General features: G+C 36.5%; 1 protein-coding gene across 1 annotated transcript in view; it reads left to right on the forward strand.

Moving 5' to 3' along the window:
• The first annotated feature begins 4,110 nt into the window (after nt 1–4,110).
• LOC133595358 (homeobox protein cut-like 2) overlaps nt 4,111–25,675 on the forward strand; it is a 328,330-nt gene continuing 306,765 nt past the window's right edge. The window contains exon 1 of the mRNA XM_072914271.1: nt 4,111–4,184. Coding sequence (XP_072770372.1) covers nt 4,122–4,184 — 63 coding nt within the window. The 5' untranslated portion in view covers nt 4,111–4,121. The remainder of the gene's footprint in view (nt 4,185–25,675) is intronic.

Raw genomic sequence — 25,675 nt, forward strand, 5'->3', positions numbered from 1 at the left:
ATTAAACTGACATGTAAGGAGCTTACAAATAATATTGAAATATTGGATTTAATAAAGAAATGTATTTAATAAATATTGGATTCAATAAATAAACAATATATTTAACACATTTAAATGTAATATAAAACATTTTTCACATAATAATAATGCACTGGATGATAAAAAATAAGTAAAATATCTGAATAATTTGGGTAAATATGATTATACAAATTTGTGATTAAAAAAATTAAATATGCACAAATACAGTAAATAAGTAAACAGAAAACTAAGTCTGAAGCTGTGCTATTTTTTTCAAAGTGTCATTAAACTGACATGTAAGGAGCTTACAAATAATATTGAAATATTGGATTTAATAAAGAAATGTATTTAATAAATATTGGATTCAATAAATAAACAATATATTTAATACATTTAAATGAAAAATAAAACAATTTTCACATAATAATAATGCACGGGATGATAAAAAAATAAGTAAAATATCTGAATAATTTGGGTAAATATGATTATACAAATTTGTGATTAAAAAAAGTAAATATACGCAAATAGAGTAAATAAGTAAACAGAAAACAAAATCTAAAGCTGTGCTATTTTTTCAAAGTGTCATTAAACTGACATGTAAGGAGCTTACAAATAATATTGAAATATTGGATTTAATAAATACATTTATTTAATAAATATTGGATTTAATAAATACATAATATATTTAATACATTTAAATGTAATATAATACAATTTGCTCATAATAATAATACACTGGATGATAAAAAAATAAGTAAAATATCTGAATAACTAGGGTAAATATGATTATACAAATTTGTGATTAAAAAAATTAAATAAGCGCAAATACAGTAAATAAGTAAACAGAAAACAAAATCTAAATCTGTGCTATTATTTTCAAAGTGTCATTAAATTGACATGTAAGGAGCTTACAAATAATATTGAAATATTGGATTTAATAAAGAAATGTATTTAATAAATATTGGATTCAATAAATAAATAATATATTTAATACATTTAAATGTAAAATAAAACAATTTTCACATAATAATAATGCACGGGATGATAAAAAAATAAGTAAAATATCTGAATAATTTGGGTAAATATGATTATACAAATTTGTGATTGAAAAAACTAAATATGCGCAAATACAGTAAATAAGTAAACAGAAAACTAAGTCTGAAGCTGTGCTATTTTTTTCAAAGTGTCATTAAACTGACATTTAAATGTAATATAAAACAATTTGCTCATAATAATAATAATGCAATGGATGATAAAAAATAAGTCAAATATCTGAATAATTTGGGTAAATATGATTATGAAAATTTGTGATAAAAAAAATGAAATAAGCGCAAATACAGTAAATAAGTAAACAGAAAACAAAATCTAAAGCTGTGCTATTATTTGTAAGGAGCTTACAAATAATATTGAAATATTGGATTTAATAAATAAATTGATTTAATAAATATTGGATTTAATAAATAAATAATACATTTAACACATTTAAATGTAAAATAAAACATTTTTCACATAATAATAATGCACTGGATGATAAAAAAAACAAGTAAAATATCTGAATAACTAGGGTAAATATGATTATACAAATTTGTGATTAAAAAAATTAAATATGCACAAATAGAGTAAATAAGTAAACAGAAAACAAAATCTAAAGCTGTGCTATTATTTTCAAAGTGTCATTAAATTGACATGTAAGGAGCTTACAAATAATATTGAAATATTGGATTTAATAAATAAATTGATTTAATAAATATTGGATTTAATAAATAAATAATATATTTAACACATTTAAATGTAAAATAAAACAATTTTCACATAATAATAATGCACTGGATGATACAAAAAATAAGTAAAATATCTGAATAACTAGGGTAAATATGATTATACAAATTTGTGATTAAAAAAATTAAATATGCGCAAATACAGTAAATATGTAAACAGAAAACTAAGTCTGAAGCTGTGCTATTTTTTTTCAAAGTGTCATTAAATTGACATGTAAGGAGCTTACAAATAATATTGAAATATTGGATTTAATAAATAAATTGATTTAATAAATATTGGATTTAATAAATAAATAATATATTTAACACATTTAAATGTAATATAAAACAATTTGCGTATAATAATAATGCACTGGATGATAAAAAAATATGTAAAATATCTGAATAATTTGGGTAAACATGATTATGAAAATTTGTGATAAAAAAATTAAATAAGCGCAAATACAGTAAATAAGTAAACAGAACACAAAATCTAAAGCTGTGCTATTATTTTCAAAGTGTCATTAAATTGACATGTAAGGAGCTTACAAATAATATTGAAATATTGGATTTAATAAATAAATTGATTTAATAAAAATTGGATTTAATAAATAAATAATATATTTAACACATTTAAATGTAAAGTAAAACATTTTTCACATAATAATAATGCACTGGATGATAAAAAAAACAAGTAAAATATCTGAATAACTAGGGTAAATATGATTATACAAATTTGTGATTAAAAAGATTAAATATGCACAAATAGAGTAAATAAGTAAACAGAAAACAAAATCTAAAGCTGTGCTATTATTTTCAAAGTGTCATTAAATTGACATGTAAGGAGCTTACAAATAATATTGAAATATTGGATTTAATAAATAAATTGATTTAATAAATATTGGATTTAATAAATAAATAATATATTTAATACATTTAAATGTAATATAAAACAATTTGCGTATAATAATAATGCACTGGATGATAAAAAAATAAGTACAATATCTGAATAATTTGGGTAAACATGATTATGAAAATTTGTGATAAAAAAATTAAATAAGCGCAAATACAGTAAATAAGTAAACAGAAAACAAAATCTAAAGCTGTGCTATTATTTTCAAAGTGTCATTAAATTGACATGTAAGGAACTTACAAATAATATTGAAATATTGGATTTAATAAATAAATTGATTTAATAAATATTGGATTTAATAAATAAATAATATATTTAACACATTTAAATGTAAAATAAAACAATTTTCACATAATAATAATGCACTGGATGATAAAAAAAATAAGTAACATATCTGAATAAATAGGGTAAATATGATTATACAAATTTGTGATTAAAAAAATTAAATATACGCAAATAGAGTAAATAAGTAAACAGAAAACAAAATCTAAAGCTGTGCTATTTTGTGTCATTAAACTGACATGTAAGGAGCTTACAAATAATATTGAAATATTGGATTTAATAAATAAATGTATTTAATAAATATTGGAATTAATAAATAAATAATATATTTAATACACTTAAATGTAAAACTTTTTTTTTCACATAATAATGCACTGGATGATAAAAAAAACAAGTAAAATATCTGAATAACTAGGGTAAATATGATTATACAAATTTGTGATTAAAAAAATTAGATATGCACAAATACAGTAAATAAGTAAACAGAAAACAAAATCTAAAGCTGCAAAATGTCATTAAAGTGATAATAATAATAATATTGAAATATTTTAATTAAAGCTGATTGAAAGTGTATACATACACATGAGAGCTTATCCACTTTACACTACTACATACAGCAAAAATAATAAGAGTAAATAAAATAGATGTGAATTCATGAATGATAGAAAATGAAATGACAAGCAAATCCCTTTAAATATGTTATTTTAGTCATGAAAATAATGTGACAATAATAATAGCATATATGAAGGTGTTCTCCAAGAAGAGAAAGAGGTGAAAAGTAGGCTTGGCTAAATTCCCTGTGCAGCACTCATGTACTCATGTACTCGTCTCTCCTTCCCTTCCTTTCCCACACCGTATCGATCAGCCACGGGCTTCTTTACGTCAATATTGATAACTTTTTTTTTTTTTGCCAAAGCAAAAAAACACAACAAAAAAACAAAAAACAAAAGTGTAATTATCAGTTGATATTGACGTAGTTAGCTTTTACTTTTTTTTTCTTTTTTTCTTACTTCTTCAAAATAACATTTAGTAGTATATAAGAGTGTTATTATGTGACCCTGCGCTCTTTAAGGAGAGGGAATCCAGCCCACATATTTATTGCAGCCGCTGGAAAAAAAAAAAAGAAAAAAAACTCTTCAATATCCCCCAAGATGGCCGCCGATGTAGGATCGATGTTTCAATATTGGAAGAAATTTGATCTACGGCGGCTCCAGGTTAGTGCTATTCGTCTACCTTTTCTCATCCGGTCCACCGACGGTAAGTCTTCTCGGGCACTCTGCGGGCTTTGGTGACGTTTTTTTTGGTGGTCGACCGTGAGGGTTGAAAGTGGCGTCGTCGCCGCGCATTGATAGTTATTAGAAATTGATCCCCGTTCTGCCTTTGTTCGCTTCAGTCATTGATCAGCAGCACAGCCTCCGCTCGCCACACCGATCTGGGATCAGCACCGCGGACAGCACTGACATTCACAGGCTTTCTTTTCCGCCTTTTGCTTTTTCAAAACCTTTATTCCGCCGCGCTGACATGGACGGAAACTTTTAATGCGGCGTCGAGTCGGTAACTTTTCACTCTTCTACGTCTTTAGGCGTTGCTTTCTTATGCCTTCCGCCCGCCTGGTTGGTACCCGAATAATGTGCTATATTCGCCGTATGTGTGTTGGCAAGTGGAAAGTTTATGGCGTAGATATTGGTGTTCTACGGAAGCCCGACGGACATACCGGTAGTCGTCACTGATGATCAACAAAACAAACATTATTTGTTGTGTTAATGTCATCGTTTTGAAGCTTCCGGTGGACTGTCAACTGCGAGCGTTGGGAATGTGGCAGGTGAGCAGTTGATTTTATTACCATTGTACGTTCACCTTGTCTGTGTACCTTCCTTAAACCCCACTGGAACCTGCAAACTTGAATTAGTGCATTTGCAATACTGTCAGGATTTGTGTTACTATAACAGTAACACAAATCCTGACAATATTGCATATATATTATATATATATATATATATATGTATATGTGTGTACAGCTCTGTGCACCCACCTGCACAAATGTACCTCAAAATGTAACAATCGAGATAAATATGTTTTTGTTTACGAGGGCATTAGTTTGACCATTTAAAATCAACGATAATAAAAAGGAGATGCTTGGAAATAGCATAAAAATGCCCCAAAAACTTGGAAAACCCCGATTCATAGCGTTACTTTTTGGTGTAACCATCATGAGCGTTCTGTTCAGGTATATTTCTTTTATATTTTGATAAGTCATCATATTTATTAGGGCTGTGAATCTTTGGGTGTCCCACGATTCGATTCAATATCGATTCTTGGGGTCACGATTCGATTCAAAATCGATTTTTTTGTTTTTCAATTCAACGGGGTTCTCGATTCAAAAACGATTTTTTTTCCCCGATTCAGAACGATTCTCTATTCATTCAATACATAGGATTTCAGCAGGATCTACCCCAGTCTGCAGAGTAGTAGATTTTTGTAAAAAGCTTTTATAATTGTAAAGGACAATGTTTTATCAACTGATTGCAATAATGTAAATTTGTTCTAACTATTAAATGAACCAAAAATATGACTTATTTTATCTTTGTGAAAATATTGGACACAGTGCGTTGTCAAGCTTATGAGATGCGATGCAAGTGTAAGCCACTGTGACACTATTGTTCATTTTTTTTATTTTAATAAATGTCTAATGATAATGTCAATGAGGGATTTTGTAATCACTGCTGTGTTGAAATGGTAACTAATATTGATACTGTTGTTGATAATATTCATTTTTGTTTCACTACTTTTGGTTTGTTCTGTGTCGTGTTTGTGTCTCCTCTCAATTGCTCTGTTTATTGCAGTTCTGACTGTTGCTGGGTCGGGTTTGGTTTTGGAATTGGATTGTATTGCTGTGTATCGTTTTGTTGGATTGATTAATTAAAAAAAATAAAATAAAAAATCCATCCATCCATCCATTTTCTACCGCTTGTCCCTTTTGGGGTCGCGGGGGGTCGCTGGAGCCTATCTCAGCTGCAATAATAATAATAATAAAAAATAAAAAAAGAATCGCACAACGTGAGAATCGCGATTCGAATAGATTTTTTCCCCCACACCCCTAATATATATATATATATATATATATATATATATATATATATATATATATATATATGTATGTATGTATGTATGTATGTATGTATGTATGTATGTATGTATGTATGTATGTATGTATGTATGTATGTATGTATATATATATATATGTATGTATGTATGTATGTATGTATGTGTATATATATATATATATGTATGTATGTATGTGTATATATGTATATATATATATATATATATATATATATATACATATATATATATATATATATATATATATATATATATATATATATATATATGTATATATATATATATGTATATGTATATATATGTGTATATATATGTATATATATGTATGTGTATATATATATATGTGTGTGTGTGTGTGTGTGTGTGTGTGTGTGTGTGTGTGTGTGTGTGTGTGTGTGTGTGTGTGTGTGTGTGTGTGTGTGTGTGTGTGTGTGTGTGTGTGTGTGTATGTATATGTATATATATGTCGGTGTGTGTACAGCTCTGGTACACCCACCTGCACAAATGTACCTCAAAATGTAACAATCAAGATAAATATGTCTATTTTTTTTGTGTACTAGGGCATGCATATATAATATGCATTAGTCTGACCATTTAAAATCAACGATAATAAAAAGGAGATGCTTGAAAATAGCATAAAAATGCCACAAAAACGTGCAAAAACGCGATTCATAGCGTTACTTTTTGGTGTAACCATCATGAGCGTTCTGTTCAGGTATATTTCTTTTATATTTTGATAAATCATCCTATTCATGTATTACTAAATTTAAATAGGTATTGATCAATCTTTAAGCCGTGTGTATTTGATTTCAGTTTGCTTTTGACATCTTATTTAGAATTGTAGTTGAAACTTTTACAACCTTGTGTTGCGCTCATGATGGCGTAACCAAACTAGATTTCATTTAATGATCTTATTTTGAATATTTATTCCCTTTTTTACATCTAGTATATTTAAATATTCATTTATAAACATTGAATACATTTCAAATATCAATAAAATGCAATTGCTTTCATCTTATAGGATAATGTTTAGTTACACCAAGTCATGAGCGTAACACTAAGCTTCATCACTTTGACTTGTAATATCTCTAATTCTGGTGGTGTTTTATGCTTTTTTTCTTATTGGAACATGTACTATACACATAATACAATAAAGTCCCATATACTATTATGTTTCTAGCAATACTTTAATTTTGAGATATATATATATATATATATGTATATGTATATGTATATGTATATGTATATGTATATGTATATGTATATGTATATGTATGTATGTCTATGTGTGTGTTTATTTCTAAATGGACCAAATGCTTGCTGGGTCTCGGGTGGGGGTCTGTGTAATTGTATTCCCTGCTAATGTTTGTAAATCAGTCTCGGCCCGGCGCAAGGGCACCATCTCCGCCGTCTGACTGATGTCGCGCATCATGAGAAATGACAGGAGCTGGCAGCCTTAGCCTACCGAGCAGGAACAATCACATCTGGTGTGTTGGTGTCGAGTGTTATTCCGGCTCCTGTGCTGCTGGACCGCTCTCTCTCTCATCCGGGGCTAGGATCAGAGTAGCTGCAGTAGGATGCCGGTTGTTGCTGCTGCCGCCGCCGTCGACTGGTTGAACGTGGCCGATAAATATTTATGATGTGTACATGAGTCAAATTGCAGCGAGCATGCCTCCTGTGCGACAGTACTAGCTGCCCTCCCTTACCACCATGACGCCCGAGACATTACACAGTGTTAATTCCTTGAAAAACCTCATCCTACACCTCATCCTACACCGCGTATAACCAGCAATAACATTGAGACTATCGAAAATCACTATACTGTATAATAAAGCCACATCTTTATTCAGTACCTCGTTAATGTCAACAACCCGTTCATGTCTTAATGTACTTGATCGTGGCAAAATATTAGCCGCCACACCTTTTTTTTTTAAATGAGACGTCACGAAGAATCCTCTGGACAAAACACTTCAAGTTTGTTGAAAATTCGGAAGAAAATTGGTGCAGCTTCAAGAACACAATGAGTTTAGACTTGGTCTCGGTGTATCTACAAAGCTAGGATTCAACTATAAGTCACAGTCTTTCTGGGATTGAACAAAAATCACAACATGTAAACTCTTCGAGGTATCGGAGGAAATTGGTGCAGTTTCAAGAACACAATGAGTTTAGACTTGGTCTCAGTGTATCTACAAAGCCGGGATTCAGCTATAAATCACAGTCTTTCTGGGATTGAACAAAAATCACAACATGTAAACTCTTCGAGGTATCGGAGGAAATTGGTGCAGCTTCAAGAATACAATGAGTTTAGACTTGGTCTCAGTGTATCTACAAAGCCAGGATTCAACTTTTAAGTCACAGTCTTTCTGGGATTGAACAAAAATCACAACATGTGAACTCTCCGAGGTATCAAATACCTCCTTGGTCATGTCCACGTATCAATCCAGTGCTAACTCAACAAACCGTAAGAAAGGGAGGTAAAAACTATTGATTTACTTTTCTCGTGTTTGACATACATTTTGGGGCAATGAGGGTGAAGCAGAAAAACCTCATCCTGCACCGCGTATAAACAGCAATAACATTGAGACTATCGAAAATCACTATACTGTATAATAAAGCCACATCTTTATTCAGTACCTCGTTAAATGTCAACAACCCGTTCATGTCAGAATTGTAGCAGGATTTTAATGTACTTGATCGTGGCAAAATATTAGCCGCCACACCTTTTTTAAAAAAAATGAGACGTCAAGAAGAATCCTCTGGACAAAACACTTCATGTTTGTTGAAAATTCGGAGGAAATTGGTGCAGCTTCAAGAACACAATGAGTTAAGACTTGGTCTCAGTGTATCTACAAAGCCGGGATTCAACTATAAGTCACAGTCTTTCTGGGATTGAACAAAAATCACAACATGTAAACTCTTCGAGGTATCGGAGGAAATTGGTGCAGCTTCAAGAACACAATGAGTTTAGACTTGGTCTCAGTGTATCTACAAAGCCAGGATTCAACTTTTAAGTCACAGTCTTTCTGGGATTGAACAAAAATCACAACATGTAAACTCTTCGAGGTATCAAATACCTCCTTGGTCATGTCCACGTATCAATCCAGTGCTGACTCAACAAACCGTAAGAAAGTGAGGTAAAAACTATTTCGAAGGGTTAAGTTCGCTTTTCTCGTGTTTGACAGAGACATTTTGGGGCAATGAGGGTGAAGCAGAAAAACCTCATCCTGTACCGCGGATAACCAGCAATAACATTGAGACTATCGAAAATCACTATACTGTATAACAAAGCCACATCTTTATTCAGTACCTCGTTAAATGTCAACAACCCGTTCATGTCAAAATTCTAGCAGGATTTTAATGTACTTGATCGTGGAAAAATATTAGCCGCCACACCTTTTTTAAAAATGAGACGTCGCGAAGAATCCTCTGCACTTCAATTTTGTTGAAAATTCGGAGGAAATTGGTGGAGCTTCAAGAACACAATGAGTTTAGACTTGGTCTCAGTGTATCTGCAAAGCCGGGATTCAACTTTAAGTCACGGTCTTTCTGGGATTGAACAAAAATCACAACATATAAACTCTTCGAGGTATCGGAGGAAATTGGTGCAGCTTCAAGAACACAATGAGTTTAGACTTGGTCTCAGTGTATCTACAAAGCCAGGATTCAACTTTTAAGTCAGTCTTTCTGGGATTGAACAAAAATCACAACATGTAAACTCTTCGAGGTATCAAATACCTACTTGGTCATGTCCACGTATCAATCCAGTGCTAACTCAACAAACCGTAAGAAAGTGAGGTAAAAGCTATTTATTTACTTTTCTCGTGTTTGACATACATTTTGGGGCAATGAGGGTGAAGCAGAAAAACCTCATCCTGCACCGCGTATAACCAGCAATAACATTGAGACTATCGAAAATCACTATACTGTATAATAAAGCCACATCTTTATTCAGTACCTCGTTAAATGTCAACAACCCGTTCATGTCAGAATTGTAGCAGGATTTTAATGTACTTGATCGTGGAAAAATATTAGCCACCACACCTTAAAAATGAGAGTTTTTTTTTATGCGAAAACAAATCAAAGTAATATAATGTATTGTAGCGTCCCGAAAAAGACACACAAAGTCCGATGCTGTTTTTAGTTTTAATTGCCAATTTTATACCCACAACAAGCCCAATTCCAACAAGTATTTCCTTCCGTGCACACACATTTTTCTCCCTGTTTCACTAGACACACAACAACATTTCCTAATTCTCCGCCAACAAGGTGTGTTCAAGACCATGGGAACAAAAAAAACTTCATAACACATGGACATACCATTTTAACGCAAGTAGTATAAATGGAAATATGTAGCCTATTATTTGTGCACTATTGACTCGTGTTGCACCGAACATTTTGCACATTTTTCAACATTCAAGCAATTTTCAATTAATCTACAGTTACCAACATTTTTACAGTAGGTTTACCTGCTAAATAAAGTTCCTTGACCCGGCCATACACTATCTGTTCTCCGCTCTGGCGTCGCCGATGAAGGACAGCGTCCCAGGTGTGCATGTTTGCCTTCTCATCCCTTGCTTCGTAATTTCCATAGCTTCCTTGATCCATCTCTTCTATTAATTTGTTTCTGATGAAATTACTTTTCCTTGGGTCATTCTGTTGCAACTAATAAAACTGGATAAATCCGAACTACACGGAGTGCCTGGAACTTTAAAGGGGAACATTATCACAATTTCAGAAGGGTTGAAACCATTAAAAATCAGTTCCCATGGGCTTATTTTATTTTTCGAAGTTTTTTTCAGAATTTTACCCATCACGCAATATCCCTAAAAAAAGCTTCAAAGTGCCTGATTTTAACCATCGTTATATACACTTGTCCATTTTCCTGTGACGTCACACAGTGATGCCAATACAAACAAACATGGCGGATAGAACAGCAAGGAATAGCGACATTAGCTCGGATTCAGACTCGTATTTCAGCGGCTTAAGCGATTCAACAGATTACGCATGTATTGAAACGGATGGTTGTAGTGTGGAGGCAGGTAGCGAAAACGAAATTGAAGAAGAAACTGAAGCTATACATAGTTTTCACGCCCGACTGATTTCCCATGATGCTCCGCGCGATCCGCCATTTTGAAAGGCAAGCGCACCGGTACAACATCAGCAAATTCATATATACGAACCCGTTCACAAACGTATGCATAATGGCCGAGAAACCAGCAAAAAAGAAGTATAAAGAAGGCTTGGACAACCAGACGTTGGAAAGATACAACCAGAAGACACAATGCATAGGCGTTGACCCGTACGAAGTGCCGAAACAAAGTTTCACGTATGACCACAAATGCCTCCCGGCCATAACGTACATAGACATTTTGAACTACCTCGTCAATTACACCAGTGCCTATACAATGGAGGAATTGAGGGCATTCAAGTCTCTGGAGGCGTACAACCAGTTTATTAACGGATGGGTCAGCGACGTTAAAAGCATGACTGCAAACGAGAAAGTGCTTGTAGTGGGCATGGTATGTATATATAACGTACATTAAAACCATGTGTTTAGCGAGGACACGTCGGACTCCTTAGGATAAGGGGAGTCTGCCCAAGCCTGTCCTCTCCCATCCACTTATATTTATTTATATATGTGATAAATTTGTTAATTTATTCAATTTGTTAGTTTTGATAATGCCCAACTGAAGAGTATAAAATATAATTCACGAGTATGACAATTTTTTTTCACTTAAATCCCAGATTGAAATGGAAAATATATGAATTTAAAGTATGCCCCCTCTCAATTGATGCTTGCCAACCACAAGCGTCGTCTCTCCTCGCTGATTTTCCTTGTCTGTTCTCCTTCGTTGTGTCTAATTTTAGGAATACTGAAAAATCCTCGCTGCACTGATCCATCCCGTCGATTTGTACATCCATTCACCCAACAGGAAATAACCATTATGCGCCTTTCACCAGTGTTTGCTCGAAGCTATTGTCAATAATCGTGAAGCGTGTCAACTAGGCCAGGTGTGTTTTGTTTGCCTCCCAAGATGGCGGATGACCCGGGATAACCCGGATGTGTGACGTCACGTAAACACCATGTATTGAGCCATATCGGTTTGAACCGTATGCAAGCGAAACCGACGAAAACGACACGACAGCCAGCGACACGGGAGAAAGTGAGGACGAATTCGGCGATCGCCTTCTAACCAACGATTGGTATGTGTTTGTTTGGCATTAAAGGAAACTAACAACTATGAACTAGGTTTACAGCATATGAAATACATTTGGCAACAACATGCACTTTGAGAGTGCAGACAGCCCATTTCAGGCGCGCTAAGAACATATATTTTTCCACGATTTCAGCACTCAGGTTAACCATACCTAAATAGACACAAAATACTGCATTACACAAGACTACCCGAATGTACTTGAATGATTGAAAAAAATAAATGTTTTTAAGCTAAATTATTGGTAAACACAGTTTATGTATAATAATTTACGTAAAACCGCGAGTAATGAATAAAGTTTTCATCAATGAATATATTCTGTAGACATACCCTCATCCGCTCTCTTTTCCTGAGGGTCTGGCGGCAGATTTCTTTGACTTTATCGTTGGAAATGCATCTGCTTTGAGTGTCGCAGGATATCCACACATTCTTGCCATCTCTGTCGTAGCATAGCTTTCGTCGGTAAAGTGTGCGGAACAAACGACTGACCATTTCGTCGGCTTTCCCCACACCCTCGTATTTTGAACAAATTTCGTCCAATTTCTTGCCACTTTCGCATCTTTGGGCCACTGGTGCAACTTGAATCCGTCCCTGTTCGTGTTGTTACACCCTCCGACAACACACCGACGAAAGTGAGAAAATGGCGGATTGCTTCCCGTTGTGACGTCATCGCTCCGAGAGCGAATAATAGAAAGGCGTTTAATTCGCCAAAATTCACCCATTTAGATTTCGGAAATCGGTTAAAAAAATATATGGTCTTTTTTCTGCAACATCAAGGTATATATTGACGCTTACATAGGTCTGGTGATAATGTTCCCCTTTAAAATACGCGTACCTAGTTTCTGCACCGCCGCTGCAATAGAGTGTACATGAAAGTGTTGTTGTGTCGATGCTGTGACCTCGGCAGAGAGTTTTTTTAATGTATATTTTTCATTAATGCGCAAATGATAAAAGGGCAATTTCAATGTTGATGATGGCACTTATGGAATAAAAATAATTAAGGTTATGGCAGGCAGAAAATGTGTTCATTTCAACTATTTTCAACTATTTGATTGCTATTAACCAGACAAACTAATCGATATCGATTACTAAAGTAATCGATGGCTGCAGCCTTAGTATTGTATCCTGTAAAAAGGGGTAAATGATTGCACCTTTTGTAAAGCAGAATGCAGGTTACCAATTTACGGGTTGGCATGTAAAGTACAGTAGTTCTGTGACGAAAACAGATTATATGCAAACTAGTCATCTTTGATTCAATGGAACTGTTATTTGCAGAATAGTCACAGTATTTGTATGCACATTAGTAAAATGATCGATCAATTAGAATCGTTACTTTGACAGTTTTAGAGTGTGAAAAGGCTTGTAGTCCATACGCAATAAAAGCTCTTCCATTGCCAAGAAAGATAGTAGTTGGGTGTTGGTTCTTACTACTTCATTGTTGTTCAGAAGAGCGTCAGAAACCGGTCCAAGCTTTGGTTATGTTTGATTGACAAATGATTACAAATAGCTTTTTAGTGCAGTGCAAGCACTTTGTGACTTTGGTGATGAAAATAATTGTTGCTCTCTTAAGATTGTCAACATAACTGATTAACTATAAGCTTTGATAAGGTACAATTCATGGCTGAGCTTGAAATTGGAAATAATTAAAAACAAAAGTCTTGGTACTTCTGTTGCTCTGGAATTCTATAATTACAGCATAAATAACAATGTTTTCTTTTTGTATTATTTGTTTTCCGACAAAAATGTGCTCCAGTTTTTGTATACTGTCTCAGTTATCATAAACAATTATGTGTATCACGTGTGAGGAATTGAGTGCTCAAACAAAGAATCCCATGCTTGGTGACACAGCCTCAGTACTTTTTTTTTAACGACTGCAAAATATTCCATAATAGGGCCAAATGAATTTGCGAGTGCCAGCACTTTGATTTAAGAAGGTGAAAAACACGATTGAATCCAAGAAAGAACTTGTAGCAAAATACAAAGGTTTGTTTCCCCTCTCTGTATGTTAAATGTTTATCCATTTCTTTCGTCATTTACGTATTTTCTATTTGTTTTGAGCACGTAAAACCATAATCATTTTCTGTATTTTTCGGTGTCTGAAACTAATTGAATTTACATTATGTCTTAGAAAAAAAAAACTTCATTTTTTGTAAGTCTGTTTTTTTGGTGTACTTTTTGGAACGGACTACTTAACTGAAGAGCTGCGTCTACAAAATGAATGTGCTTTTTAAAAAAAAAAAGGTAATTCTGATTTTGATCATTACCAGCGCAGCAATTATTTTCTCATTACACATTACTACGAGTACATGGAGTGCACAGTTGAGTGTTGAACGTGTGTCTCTGAGTTGTCCAGGATGAATAATTCACCTGCAGGCTGATGAAAAGAGGGCACAGAGAGTGTAAAGCACTGAGGTGGAGTGACCTTGGTTCCTGCTGGCTGCAGGTCACCCGGCCGTTGCTGTGGTAATCATTCACACCAGCCAGATGGCATTTCCGCGGGTGGGCATGAAAAGGACAGGTCAGGGTCTGTCCTGCCAGACCCTGCGGACGACCGTGGGCCAGTACGGTACTTGGGGATAGAGTTTTTTTGTGAAGATGGCAGAATTTGGTCCATTTTCTTTGATTACTCGAGTTTAGAATATTTGAGTTCCTATGTACACTGATAATCAAGGACATTTCAGTGTTTGCTACAATGTTGTAATTTCTGGTCCATCCTTCAATTTGCATATTGTATTTTTCGGACTATAAGTCGCAGTTTTTTTCATAGTTTGGCCGGGGGTGCAACTTATACTCAGGAGCGACTTATGTGTGAAATTATTAACACATTAGCGTATAATATCAAATAATATTATTTAGCTCATTCACGTAAGAGACTAGTAGACGTATAAGATTTCATGGGATTTAGCGATTAGGAGTGACAGATTGTTTGGTAAACGTATAGCATGTTCTATATGTTATAGTTATTTGAATGACTCTTACCATAATATGTTACGTTAACATACCAGGCACGTTCTCAGTTGGTTATTTATGCCTCATATAACGTACACTTATTCAGCCTGTTGGTCACTATTAGGGATGTCCCGATCCGATATTTGGATCGGATCGGCCGCCGATATTTGCCAAAAAATGCGTATCGGCAAGGCATGGGAAAATGCCGATCCAGATCCAGTTTAAAAAAAAACTCCGGTCCGTGTTTTCCAACGCACAGATTTAAATAATACATTCCACTTTCCTGCTGCTCCCTATTTCCGTTCCGCATTTTCCAGCACACCTTCAACACATCCACAGGTCTATGGATTCTCACGCAGTTGTTTTTAGCTGCTGGCATTGCACTACAGGCTCTTCCCACTCCTTCTTCTGTCTCCTTCTCACAGACAGCAAGCGCAACTTCTTACACACGTCACATACGTATACGTCCTCTCCCAGCAGAGAGGTAGCAGCATGGCTAACGTTAGCTGTGATGCTAGCGCAGCCGCTAAGGTGCGCGCCTGCTCAAACGTCCTCTGCGCACGGCAAATCTATGCCACGCACAAAATCAAATAAAAAAATAAGCGCATAACAATTTTCGACACACGGACACGACAGAGAAAACAGTTTTCGTCATCATTGTTCAAATATTGTAATGTCTGTCGAGACGCTTATCTCCATTCGGTGCCACACGTCCACACCATCAAAATGCCGAGGCAAAAATTTCCAGATCAACACTGTATGAAAAAATGTGTGATTTTTTTAGTTGTGATTTCCTTCTCTGCATGAAAGTTTAAAAGTAGCATATATTAATGCAGTATGAAGAAGAATGTTTTAATGTAGACATGCAAGCCTTGAAAGAACATTTTGAAAATCAAGACTACATTTCCTGCAAATGGGTGCATTTCTACCCTATATTTTAACTTTAGATTTATTCTCATATCAAACTCTTTTGGCTGTCTTTTTGACACTTACATCCAACACCCCCCTCCACACCCTGGATTATAAATAATTCAATGTGATTATCTTGTGTGATGACTGTATTATGATGATAGTATATATCTGATAGTATATATCTGTATCATGAATCAATTTAAGTGGACCCCGACTTAAACAAGTTGAAAAACTTATTCGGGTGTTACCATTCAGTGGTCAATTGTACGGAATATGTACTTCACTGTGCAACCTACTAATAAAAGTCTCAATCAATCAATCAAAACACATAGAATCATCATACTGCTGTGATTATATGCATCAAGTGTTCATTCAAGGCTAAGGCAAAATATCGAGATATATATCGTGTATCGCAATATGGCCTTAAAATATCGCAATATTAAAAAAAGGCCATATCGCCCAGCTCTAGTTCAATGATGCCATTTCTGTTTGTCATGCATAATTTTGTCTATTTTGTGTCTATCCTTGAATAAACAGGTCAGTTTCTTGTTACCAACCATTGTGTATTATTCAAACTCCCCTAATTCAGCTGGCTAGTTGTTATCAAGAGTACTAAAACCCTTTTCAACATGATTCTGACAACTAAGTAGGCTAAATAACTTTAATACATGCTCGGATAGGCCAGTATCGGTCAGTATCGGTATCGGTCACTATCGGTATCGGATCGGAAGTGCAAAAACAATATCGGTATCGGATCGGAAGTGCAAAAACCTGGATCGGGACATCCCTAGTCACTTTATTTATTTTAAATTGCCTTTCAAATGTCTATTCTTGGTGTTGGCTTTTATCAAATAAATTTCCCCCAAAAATGCTACTTATACTCCAGTGCGACTTATATATGTTTTTTTCCTTCTTTATTATGCATTTTCGGCCGGTACGACTTATACTCCGGAGCAACTTATAGTCCGAGAAATACGGTAATTGACCATGAGCGTGTGCATTTATCATCTTAATAAGAAAAACAAATGTTTGATGATTATTTGTGTTGTTATTAGTTACTAGTGTTATCAATTCAGACTTTTTTCTTGACATTGTGCCATTTTGCTCGATTTTTCCATTTTTGTTGTGTTGTTTTGGAAACGTCTGGTTTATTACGTATTACAGCGGAAGGTCGAAGTGTTACCAAACAATTGAAAAGTGTCTCCTAGTTTTCTTTTTTTTTGGTATTTTGAATTTTTTGTCCTGTCCAGCTTCTCAGGTTATGTTGATGTAGATGCCCATATCGGCTTTACAAATTTACTTTACAAAAAAGAAGTGTGGCATACTTCTGTTGTTGCCTTATTTGTATTTGACCTAATTAAATGGATTTATATTATTATTTGGTGCAGCCGGGCCGGAGCAGGAGGGGATAGAAAGAGGGAAAAAAAGGAAGACAGAGGGGGAAATTGTGGGGACAAGAGGGGGATAAGACAGAGAAGTGCTCTAAAACTTGCTGGTAGACTGCTGCGTTGACCCTGGATCTCAGGAAACAGAGTGGACCGACACCAGCAGATGACATGGCACCCCAAACCATCACCCAACCATGCAAATTTTGCATTTCCTTTGGAAATCGAGGTCCCAGAGTCTGGAGGAAGACAGGAGAGGCACAGGATCCACGTTGCCTGAAGTCTAGTGTAAAGTTTCCACCATCAGTGATGGTTTGGGGTGCCATGTCATCTGCTGGTGTCGGTCCACTCTGTTTCCTGAGATCCAGGGTCAACGCAGCCGTCTACCAGCAAGTTTTAGAGCACTTCATGCTTCCTGCTGCTGACCTGCTCTATGGAGATGGAGATTTCAAGTTCCAACAGGACTTGGCGCCTGCACACAGCGCAAAATCTACCCGTGCCTGGTTTACGGACCATGGTATTTCTGTTCTAAATTGGCCCGCCAACTCCCCTGACCTTAGCCCCATAGAAAATCTGTGGGGTATTGTGAAAAGGAAGATGCAGAATGCCAGACCCAAAAACGCAGAAGAGTTGAAGGCCACTATCAGAGCAACCTGGGCTCTCATAACACCTGAGCAGTGCCAGAAACTCATCGACTCCATGCCACGCCGCATTAACGCAGTAATTGAGGCAAAAGGAGCTCCAACCAAGTATTGAGTATTGTACATGCTCATATTTTTAATTTTCATACTTTTCAGTTGGCCAACATTTCTAAAAATCCCTTTTTTGTATTAGCCTTAAGTAATATTCTAATTTTGTGACACACGGAATTTTGGATTTTCATTTGTTGCCACTTCAAATCATCAAAATTAAATGAAATAAACATTTGAATGCATCAGTCTGTGCAATAAATAAATATAATGTACAAGTTACACCTTTTGAATGCAATTACTGAAATAAATCAAGTTTTTCAAAATATTCTAATTTACTGGCTTTTACCTGTATATGTAATGATAACTTGAAATACTGTCAGGTTCAAACACTGATGACATCTAATAATCAGACAAGAAGCAAGGAGTCATGCAGAGACAAAGTTCAATTTAGCTCATGAGGAGACACGTGTTTTGGGCTGTATTCTAGTTACAGATCCAAACTACGTTCTAAAAGTCCAGCCCGCGTGTCTCCTTTATTTATTAGGAAGGGCCCTGTTACATCACTGAAGCTGTCGCCGAGGGAAGGGGGTAATCTCGACAAATCCAGTTAGACACAGTATATGATTATAGAATAAATGAAAATTAGTTGACGCTGGTGATATCGCCTTGTCTCTGCTCTGTCTGCGTCACGGCGGTGTTCGGCCTTGGCAGTCAACAGGCCGAGTCTGGACACAACACCGATAATCTTTTGGATTGCCAGCTTTTGCTCAGATACAAAAATCTAACTTGAGCACAATAGCTAATAACTATAGCAAGAGACTTTAAGCATACTAAAGTTGTGTGATAACTTTACATATAATTATTCTAACAATACAGAAGAAAGCAGATAAATGGAGGGGAAGAAAGAGAAGCCAGCCATATTAACCTTGTAGATTGTTATAGTAACACGAGGTTAGGCTTTGTCAGTGCGCCATGTGTTACCCAGTTTACCTAAGTCTCCTAGCTTTCTAATGACTCCCGCTGGTCAAAAACTGGGCTGTCCGCTTGTAGAGGTGTTCTGCATGCTTGGGGCGGCGTGGCTCGGTCGGTAGCGCGGCCGTGCCAGCAATTTGAGGGTTCCAGGTTCGATCCCCGCTTCACTGCTGTTGTGTCCTTGGGCAAGACACTTTACCCACCGGCTCCCAGTGCCACCCACACTGGTTTAAATGTAACTTAGTTAATGGGTTTCAAGAGGGACAAGCAGTAGGAAATGGATGGATAGAGAAAAGCGCTACATAAATATAATTCACTTCACTTCACTTCCACACCTCGTCTTTCACGGTGGATTGTAATGCACACTTTGTTGAGGTGCCTTCCATGTTTGGATCCTTGCCCCCTTTTCTTGACCACTTGTATTCGATTACCATGTAAATATGAACATGAAACACATTAAATTTCAGTGTGCACAGTGTGGGAATTCAAACCTAACTTGAGGCTCCGCACTGAATGAAAATAAATACATTTAACGGTAAACCTGTAGGATCTGGAGGGGTCTGAATACTTGGCAAATATAGCCAATGCAGTCCGAAATGTAGCGTTCTCCTGGCAACCGCTAAACTCAGACAGGTCCATCAGATTGCCAGATGGAAAAGCATGATTCATGAGTCCAGAAAAGGCGTCTCCACTGCTCTAGAGTCCAGTGGTGACGTGCTTTACACCACTGCATCCCACGCTTTGCATTGGACTTGGTAATGTATGGCTTAGATGCAGCTGCTCGGCCATGGAAACCCATTCCATGAAGCTCTCTGCGTATTGTACGTGGGCGAATTGGAAGGTCGCATGAAGTTTGGAGCTCTGTAGCAACTGACTGTGCAGAAAGTCTTTGCACTATGCGCTTCAGCATCCGCTGACCCCTCTCTGTCAGTTTACCTGGCCTACCACTTAGTGGCTGAGTTGCTGTTGTTCCCAAACTCTTCACTTTTCTTATAATAAAGTTGACTTTGGAATATTTAGGAGCGAGGTAATTTCCCGACTGGATTTGTTGCACAGGTGGCATCCTTTGACAGTTCCACGCTGGAAATCACTGAGAGCGGCCCATTCTTTCACAAATGTTTGTAGAAACAGTCTCCATGCCTAAGTGCTTGATTTTATACACCAGGCCAAGTAATTAGGACAGCTGATTCTCATCATTTGGATGGGTGGCCAAATATTTTTGGCAATATAGTGTATGTCTCATATTTTTATTTCTGACCGTCTATAAAAAAAATGTTGACACACACGTAAGGACAGATGATTCTCGACCTTCCATCGTCTGTGTGTGCGGAACTGTCAGTTTGCATGTCCTGCTGACACGTGCTAAATAAAACGCCAAGTAGTGCTCGTAAAAGAGTGATGAGTGTTGATAAATCACATTGCGTGTGCTGTATAATTATATTTACATTTTCTCCTCCCGTTATTGTGGGTGTTTTGAGGATCAGCATATATTTTGCATATTAATGAAGACAGAGGCAATTCACTTTGCACATGTTTAGTAGATCAGCTTTGGTATTAGGTTAGCACGTGTTTTAGTGCTTGCGAACCTTTAGTAAATCAGGCCCAAAGTCGTTAAAGGGGAACATTATCACCAGACCTATGTAAGCGTCAATATATACCTTGATGTTGCAGAAAAAAGACCATATATTTTTTTAACTGATTTCCGAACTCTAAATGGGTGAATTTTGGCGAATTAAACGCCTTTCTAATATTCGCTCTCGGAGCGATGACGTCACAACGTGGCGTCACATCGGGAAGCAATCCGCCATTTTCTCAAACACCGAGTCAAATCAGCTCTGTTATTTTCCGTTTTTTCGACTGTTTTCCGTACCTTGGAGACATCATGCCTCGTCGGTGTGTTGTCGGAGGGTGTAACAACACGAACAGGGACGGATTCAAGTTGCACCAGTGGCCCAAAGATGCGAAAGTGGCAAGAAATTGGACGTTTGTTCCGAACACTTTACCGACCAAAGCTATGCTACGACAGAGATGGCAAGAATGTGTGGATATCCTGCGACACTCAAAGCAGATGCATTTCCAACGATAAAGTCAAAGAAATCTGCCGCCAGACCCCCCATTGAATCTGCCGGAGTGTGTGAGCAATTCAGGGACAAAGGACCTCGGTAGCACGGCAAGCAATGGCGGCAGTTTGTTCCCGCAGACGAGCGAGCTAAACCCCCTATCGACCCTAGCTTCCCTGGCCTGCTGACATCAACTCCAAAACTGGACAGATCAGCTTTCAGGAAAAGAGCGCGGATGAGGGTATGTCTACAGAATATATTAATTGATGAAAATTGGGCTGTCTGCACTCTCAAAGTGCATGTTGTTGCCAAACGTATTTCATATGCTGTAAACCTAGTTCATAGTTGTTAGTTTCCTTTAATGCCAAACAAACACATACCAATCGTTGGTTAGAAGGAGATCGCCGAATTCGTCCTCGCTTTCTCCCGTGTCGCTGGCTGTCGTGTCGTTTTCGTCGTTTTCGCTTGCATACGGTTCAAACCGATATGGCTCAATAGCTTCAGTTTCTTCGTCAATTTCGTTTTCGCTACCTGCCTCCACACTACAACCACCCGTTTCAATACATTCGTAATCTGTTGAATCGCTTAAGCCGCTGAAATCCGAGTCTGAATCCGAGCTAATGTCGCTATAGCTTGCTGTTCTTTCCGCCATGTTTGTTTGTGTTGGCATCACTATGTGACGTCACAGGAAAATGGACGGGTGTTTATAACGATGGTTAAAATCAGGCACTTTGAAGCTTTTTTTTCGGGATATTGCGTGATGGGTAAAATTTTGAAAAAAACTTCGAAAAATATAATAAGCCACTGGGAACTGATTTTTAATGGTTTTAACCATTCTGAAATTGTGATAATGTTCCCCTTTAAGTTGGCAACACTGATCCCTCTTGGCACGTCTTTTATTCTCTGGCGCATATGAGCTGTGTTAAGAAGCTAAGTTACGATGCACACTGCCACCTGCACACAGGTAGCGTCAAATCTTTCTATATGCGGTGACAAAAGTGCATCATATATTGTTTACTTTGATTGGTAGAAGGCTACACGGAAATGTTTGTCCCTATGGCCACTGAAATGTGCTGGTCTTTTGGTTCGTAGTCAAGTCTCAACGCTTTACTCATTTGGCGGAAAAAATCCAATTGTTACCATTCATTCCTAGACCCCGTTTCCACTCCTGTCCGCTATGAATTTAAGAGGCAACGAGGGTTTTAGATCAGGCACAAAAGCGATTGTACTACATTCAGCATGACTCAGTTGCTCTGGTGTCAGCTCTAATCCACACAGAGACAACAGTATTGCCAAACAGTGAAATTGCTTTGCAGCCTGCGAGCGAGCCTGGATGGGCTGCCAGCCTGCTCTGTGTGCCGTTTGCCAGTAGCAACCCACTTCCAACACACACACACACACACACACACACGCATACACATATACACTCATAGATAGATGTACACCAACCTTCCAATTTCAAATTGGCTGTGAAAATTGCTGTTTGTCTCTCTGTTTCATTCATGCTTTTAATATTTGTTTGCAGATATTGTTAATGTGACATGCGTCAGTGTAATCTCATTGTTGTGGAGCGTAAGTCTGTCTGATCGCCTCCAATCTTGTTTTATTTATCATAATTACTGTATCGTTTCATTCAAAAGCTAAGATGGCTCTAAAAAGCTTGAAAGTTGGCTTTCATCGCGGGTACTGTACAGTGTCTGCATCATTTACGACTTGTCTTGGGTTGGCAGTTCTTTTAAACTGACTAGAGTCTTCAAATAAACATGTGCTCTTACTATCGCTACTGCAGTGGAACCCGTTGTCAACTACCCGTATACGTTGACCAACTAAATCAAATCAGTGTTTTTATTACTAAAACATTGACGTCAACATAAATGTTGAGAACCAAATGGGGTCATTTTTTATGACAAATCGGTCCTTTTTATGTCGATATGTGTTGTTGTATTGTCAATGTCATCGTGACTGCTAAGCAGCGACAACCGCAACACAAATACGTCTCGTTACACAGCAATAAAACGTGCAGACTGTGACTTTTTGTTCAGTGCAAAGTAGGGATATCCCAATCCAGGTTTTTGCACTTCCGATCCGATACCGATATTGTTTTTGCATTTCCGATCCGATACCGATACTCACCGATACCGATACTGACAGATACTAGCCTATCGAGCATGTATTAAAGTTTAAAGTTATTTAGCCTACTTAGTTGTCAGAATCATGTTGAAAAGGGTTTTAGTACTCTTGATAACAACTAGCCAGCTGAATTAGGGGAGTTTGAATAATACACAATGGTTGGCAACAAGAAACTGACCTGTTTATTCAAGGATAAACACAAAATAGACAATATTATACATGACAAACAGAAATGGCATCATTGAACTAGGGCTGGGCGATATGGCCTTTTTTTAATATTGCAATATTTTAAGGCCATATTGCGATACACAATATATATCTCGATATTTTGCCTTAGCCTTGAATCACAGCAGTATGATGATTCTATGTGTTTTGATTGATTGATTGATTGAGACTTTTATTAGTAGGTTGCACAGTGAAGTACATATTCCGTACAATTGACCACTAAATGGTAACACCCGAATAAGTTTTTCAACTTGTTTAAGTCGGGGTCCACTTAAATTGATTCATGATACAGATATATACTATCAGATATATACTATCATCATAATACAGTCATCACACAAGATAATCACATTGAATTATTTACATTATTTATAATCCAGGGTGTGGAGGGGGGCGCCGGATGTAAGTGTCAAAAAGACAGCCAAAAGAGTTTGATATGAGAATAAATCTAAAGTTAAAATATAGGGTAGAAATGTAGGAAATGTAGTCTTGATTTTAAAAATTTTCTTTCAAGGCTTGCATGTCTACATTAAAACATTCTTCTTCATACTGCATTAATATATGCTACTTTTAAACTTTCATGCAGAGAAGGAAATCACAACTAAAAAAATCACCAATTTTTTCATACGATGTTGATGTGGAAATTTTTGCCTCGGCATTTTGATGGTGTGGACGCGTGGCACCGAATGGAGATAAGCGTCTCGACAGACGTCACAATATTTGAACAATGATGACGAAAACTGTTTTCTCTGTCGTGTCCGTGTGTCGAAAATTGTTATGCGCTTATTTTTTTATTTGATTTTGTGCGTGGCATAGATTTGCTATGCGCAGGGGATGCTTATACAGTGCGCAATTGCACAGGCGAGCACCTTAGAGGGAGCGTTGGTCGCACGGCTGCGCTAGCATCACAGTTAACGTTAGCCATGCTGCTACCTCTCTGCTTGGGAAGTACGTATACGTATGTGACGTATGTCGTGACAGGGTGTGACGTGTGTAAGAAGGTGCACTTGCTGTCTGTGAGAGGGAGACACAGGAACGAGTGAGAAGAGCCTGTCGTGTAATGCCAGCAGCTAAATGCAACTGCGTGAGAATCCACAGACCTGTGGATGTGTTGAAGGTGTGCTGGAAAATGCGAAACGGAAATTACGGAGCAGCAGAAAAGTGGAATGTATTATTTAAATCGATGCGTTGGAAAAGTCGGACCGGAGTTTTTTTTTAAACTGGATCTGGATCGGCATTTTCCCATGCCTTGCCGATACGCAATTTTTGGCAAATATCGGCAGCCGATCCGATCCAAATATCGGATCGGGACATCCCTAGTGCAAAGTAAACATGGTAGTAATAACCTGGATTCTACCATAGAAAATAACAAAATGTTCCCGTTAAATTATTATATCTTAGATTGTTAGTTCACCTGACGAAAGATTTTCACATGTACGAAAGCTTTATTGTCATGGTAGTCAATTACTGCAGCAGCTTTGTTAGATAAAAGTGTAGCCTGAAACTGACACTAGGGCTGGGCGATATGGCCTTTTATTAATATCTCGATATTTTTAGGCCATGTCACGATACACGATATATATCTCGATATTGTGCCTTAGCCTTGAATGAACACTTGATGCATATAATCACAGCAGTATGATGATTCTATGTGTCTACATTAAAACATTCTTCTTCATACTGCATTAATATATGCTCATTTTTAAACGTTCATGCAGAGAGGGAAATCACAACTAAGTCAATTTAGCAAAAGTGTATTTATTAAACAGTTATTAAGCAGTGACACAAACATTCATGTCATTTCCAAAACAGAAAGTGCAAGATTGTCAGAGACATTTTTAAAACAAGTTATGAGTGCACTTTTGTGCATGATGTCACTAAGATGACATATCGAAACAACACTAAATTAAAGTGCACTTTTTGTACAGAACGCCACTACAATAGTTTAAAACAAATAAAGTGCACTTTTGTGCATGATGTCACACAAGATATTTCAATAAGTGTCAAATAAAAATGAGCTGCATAATAGGAAATCAAATAGT

This window comes from Nerophis lumbriciformis, linkage group LG12 (assembly GCF_033978685.3).
Source record: "Nerophis lumbriciformis linkage group LG12, RoL_Nlum_v2.1, whole genome shotgun sequence".
Lineage (NCBI taxonomy): Eukaryota > Metazoa > Chordata > Actinopteri > Syngnathiformes > Syngnathidae > Nerophis > Nerophis lumbriciformis.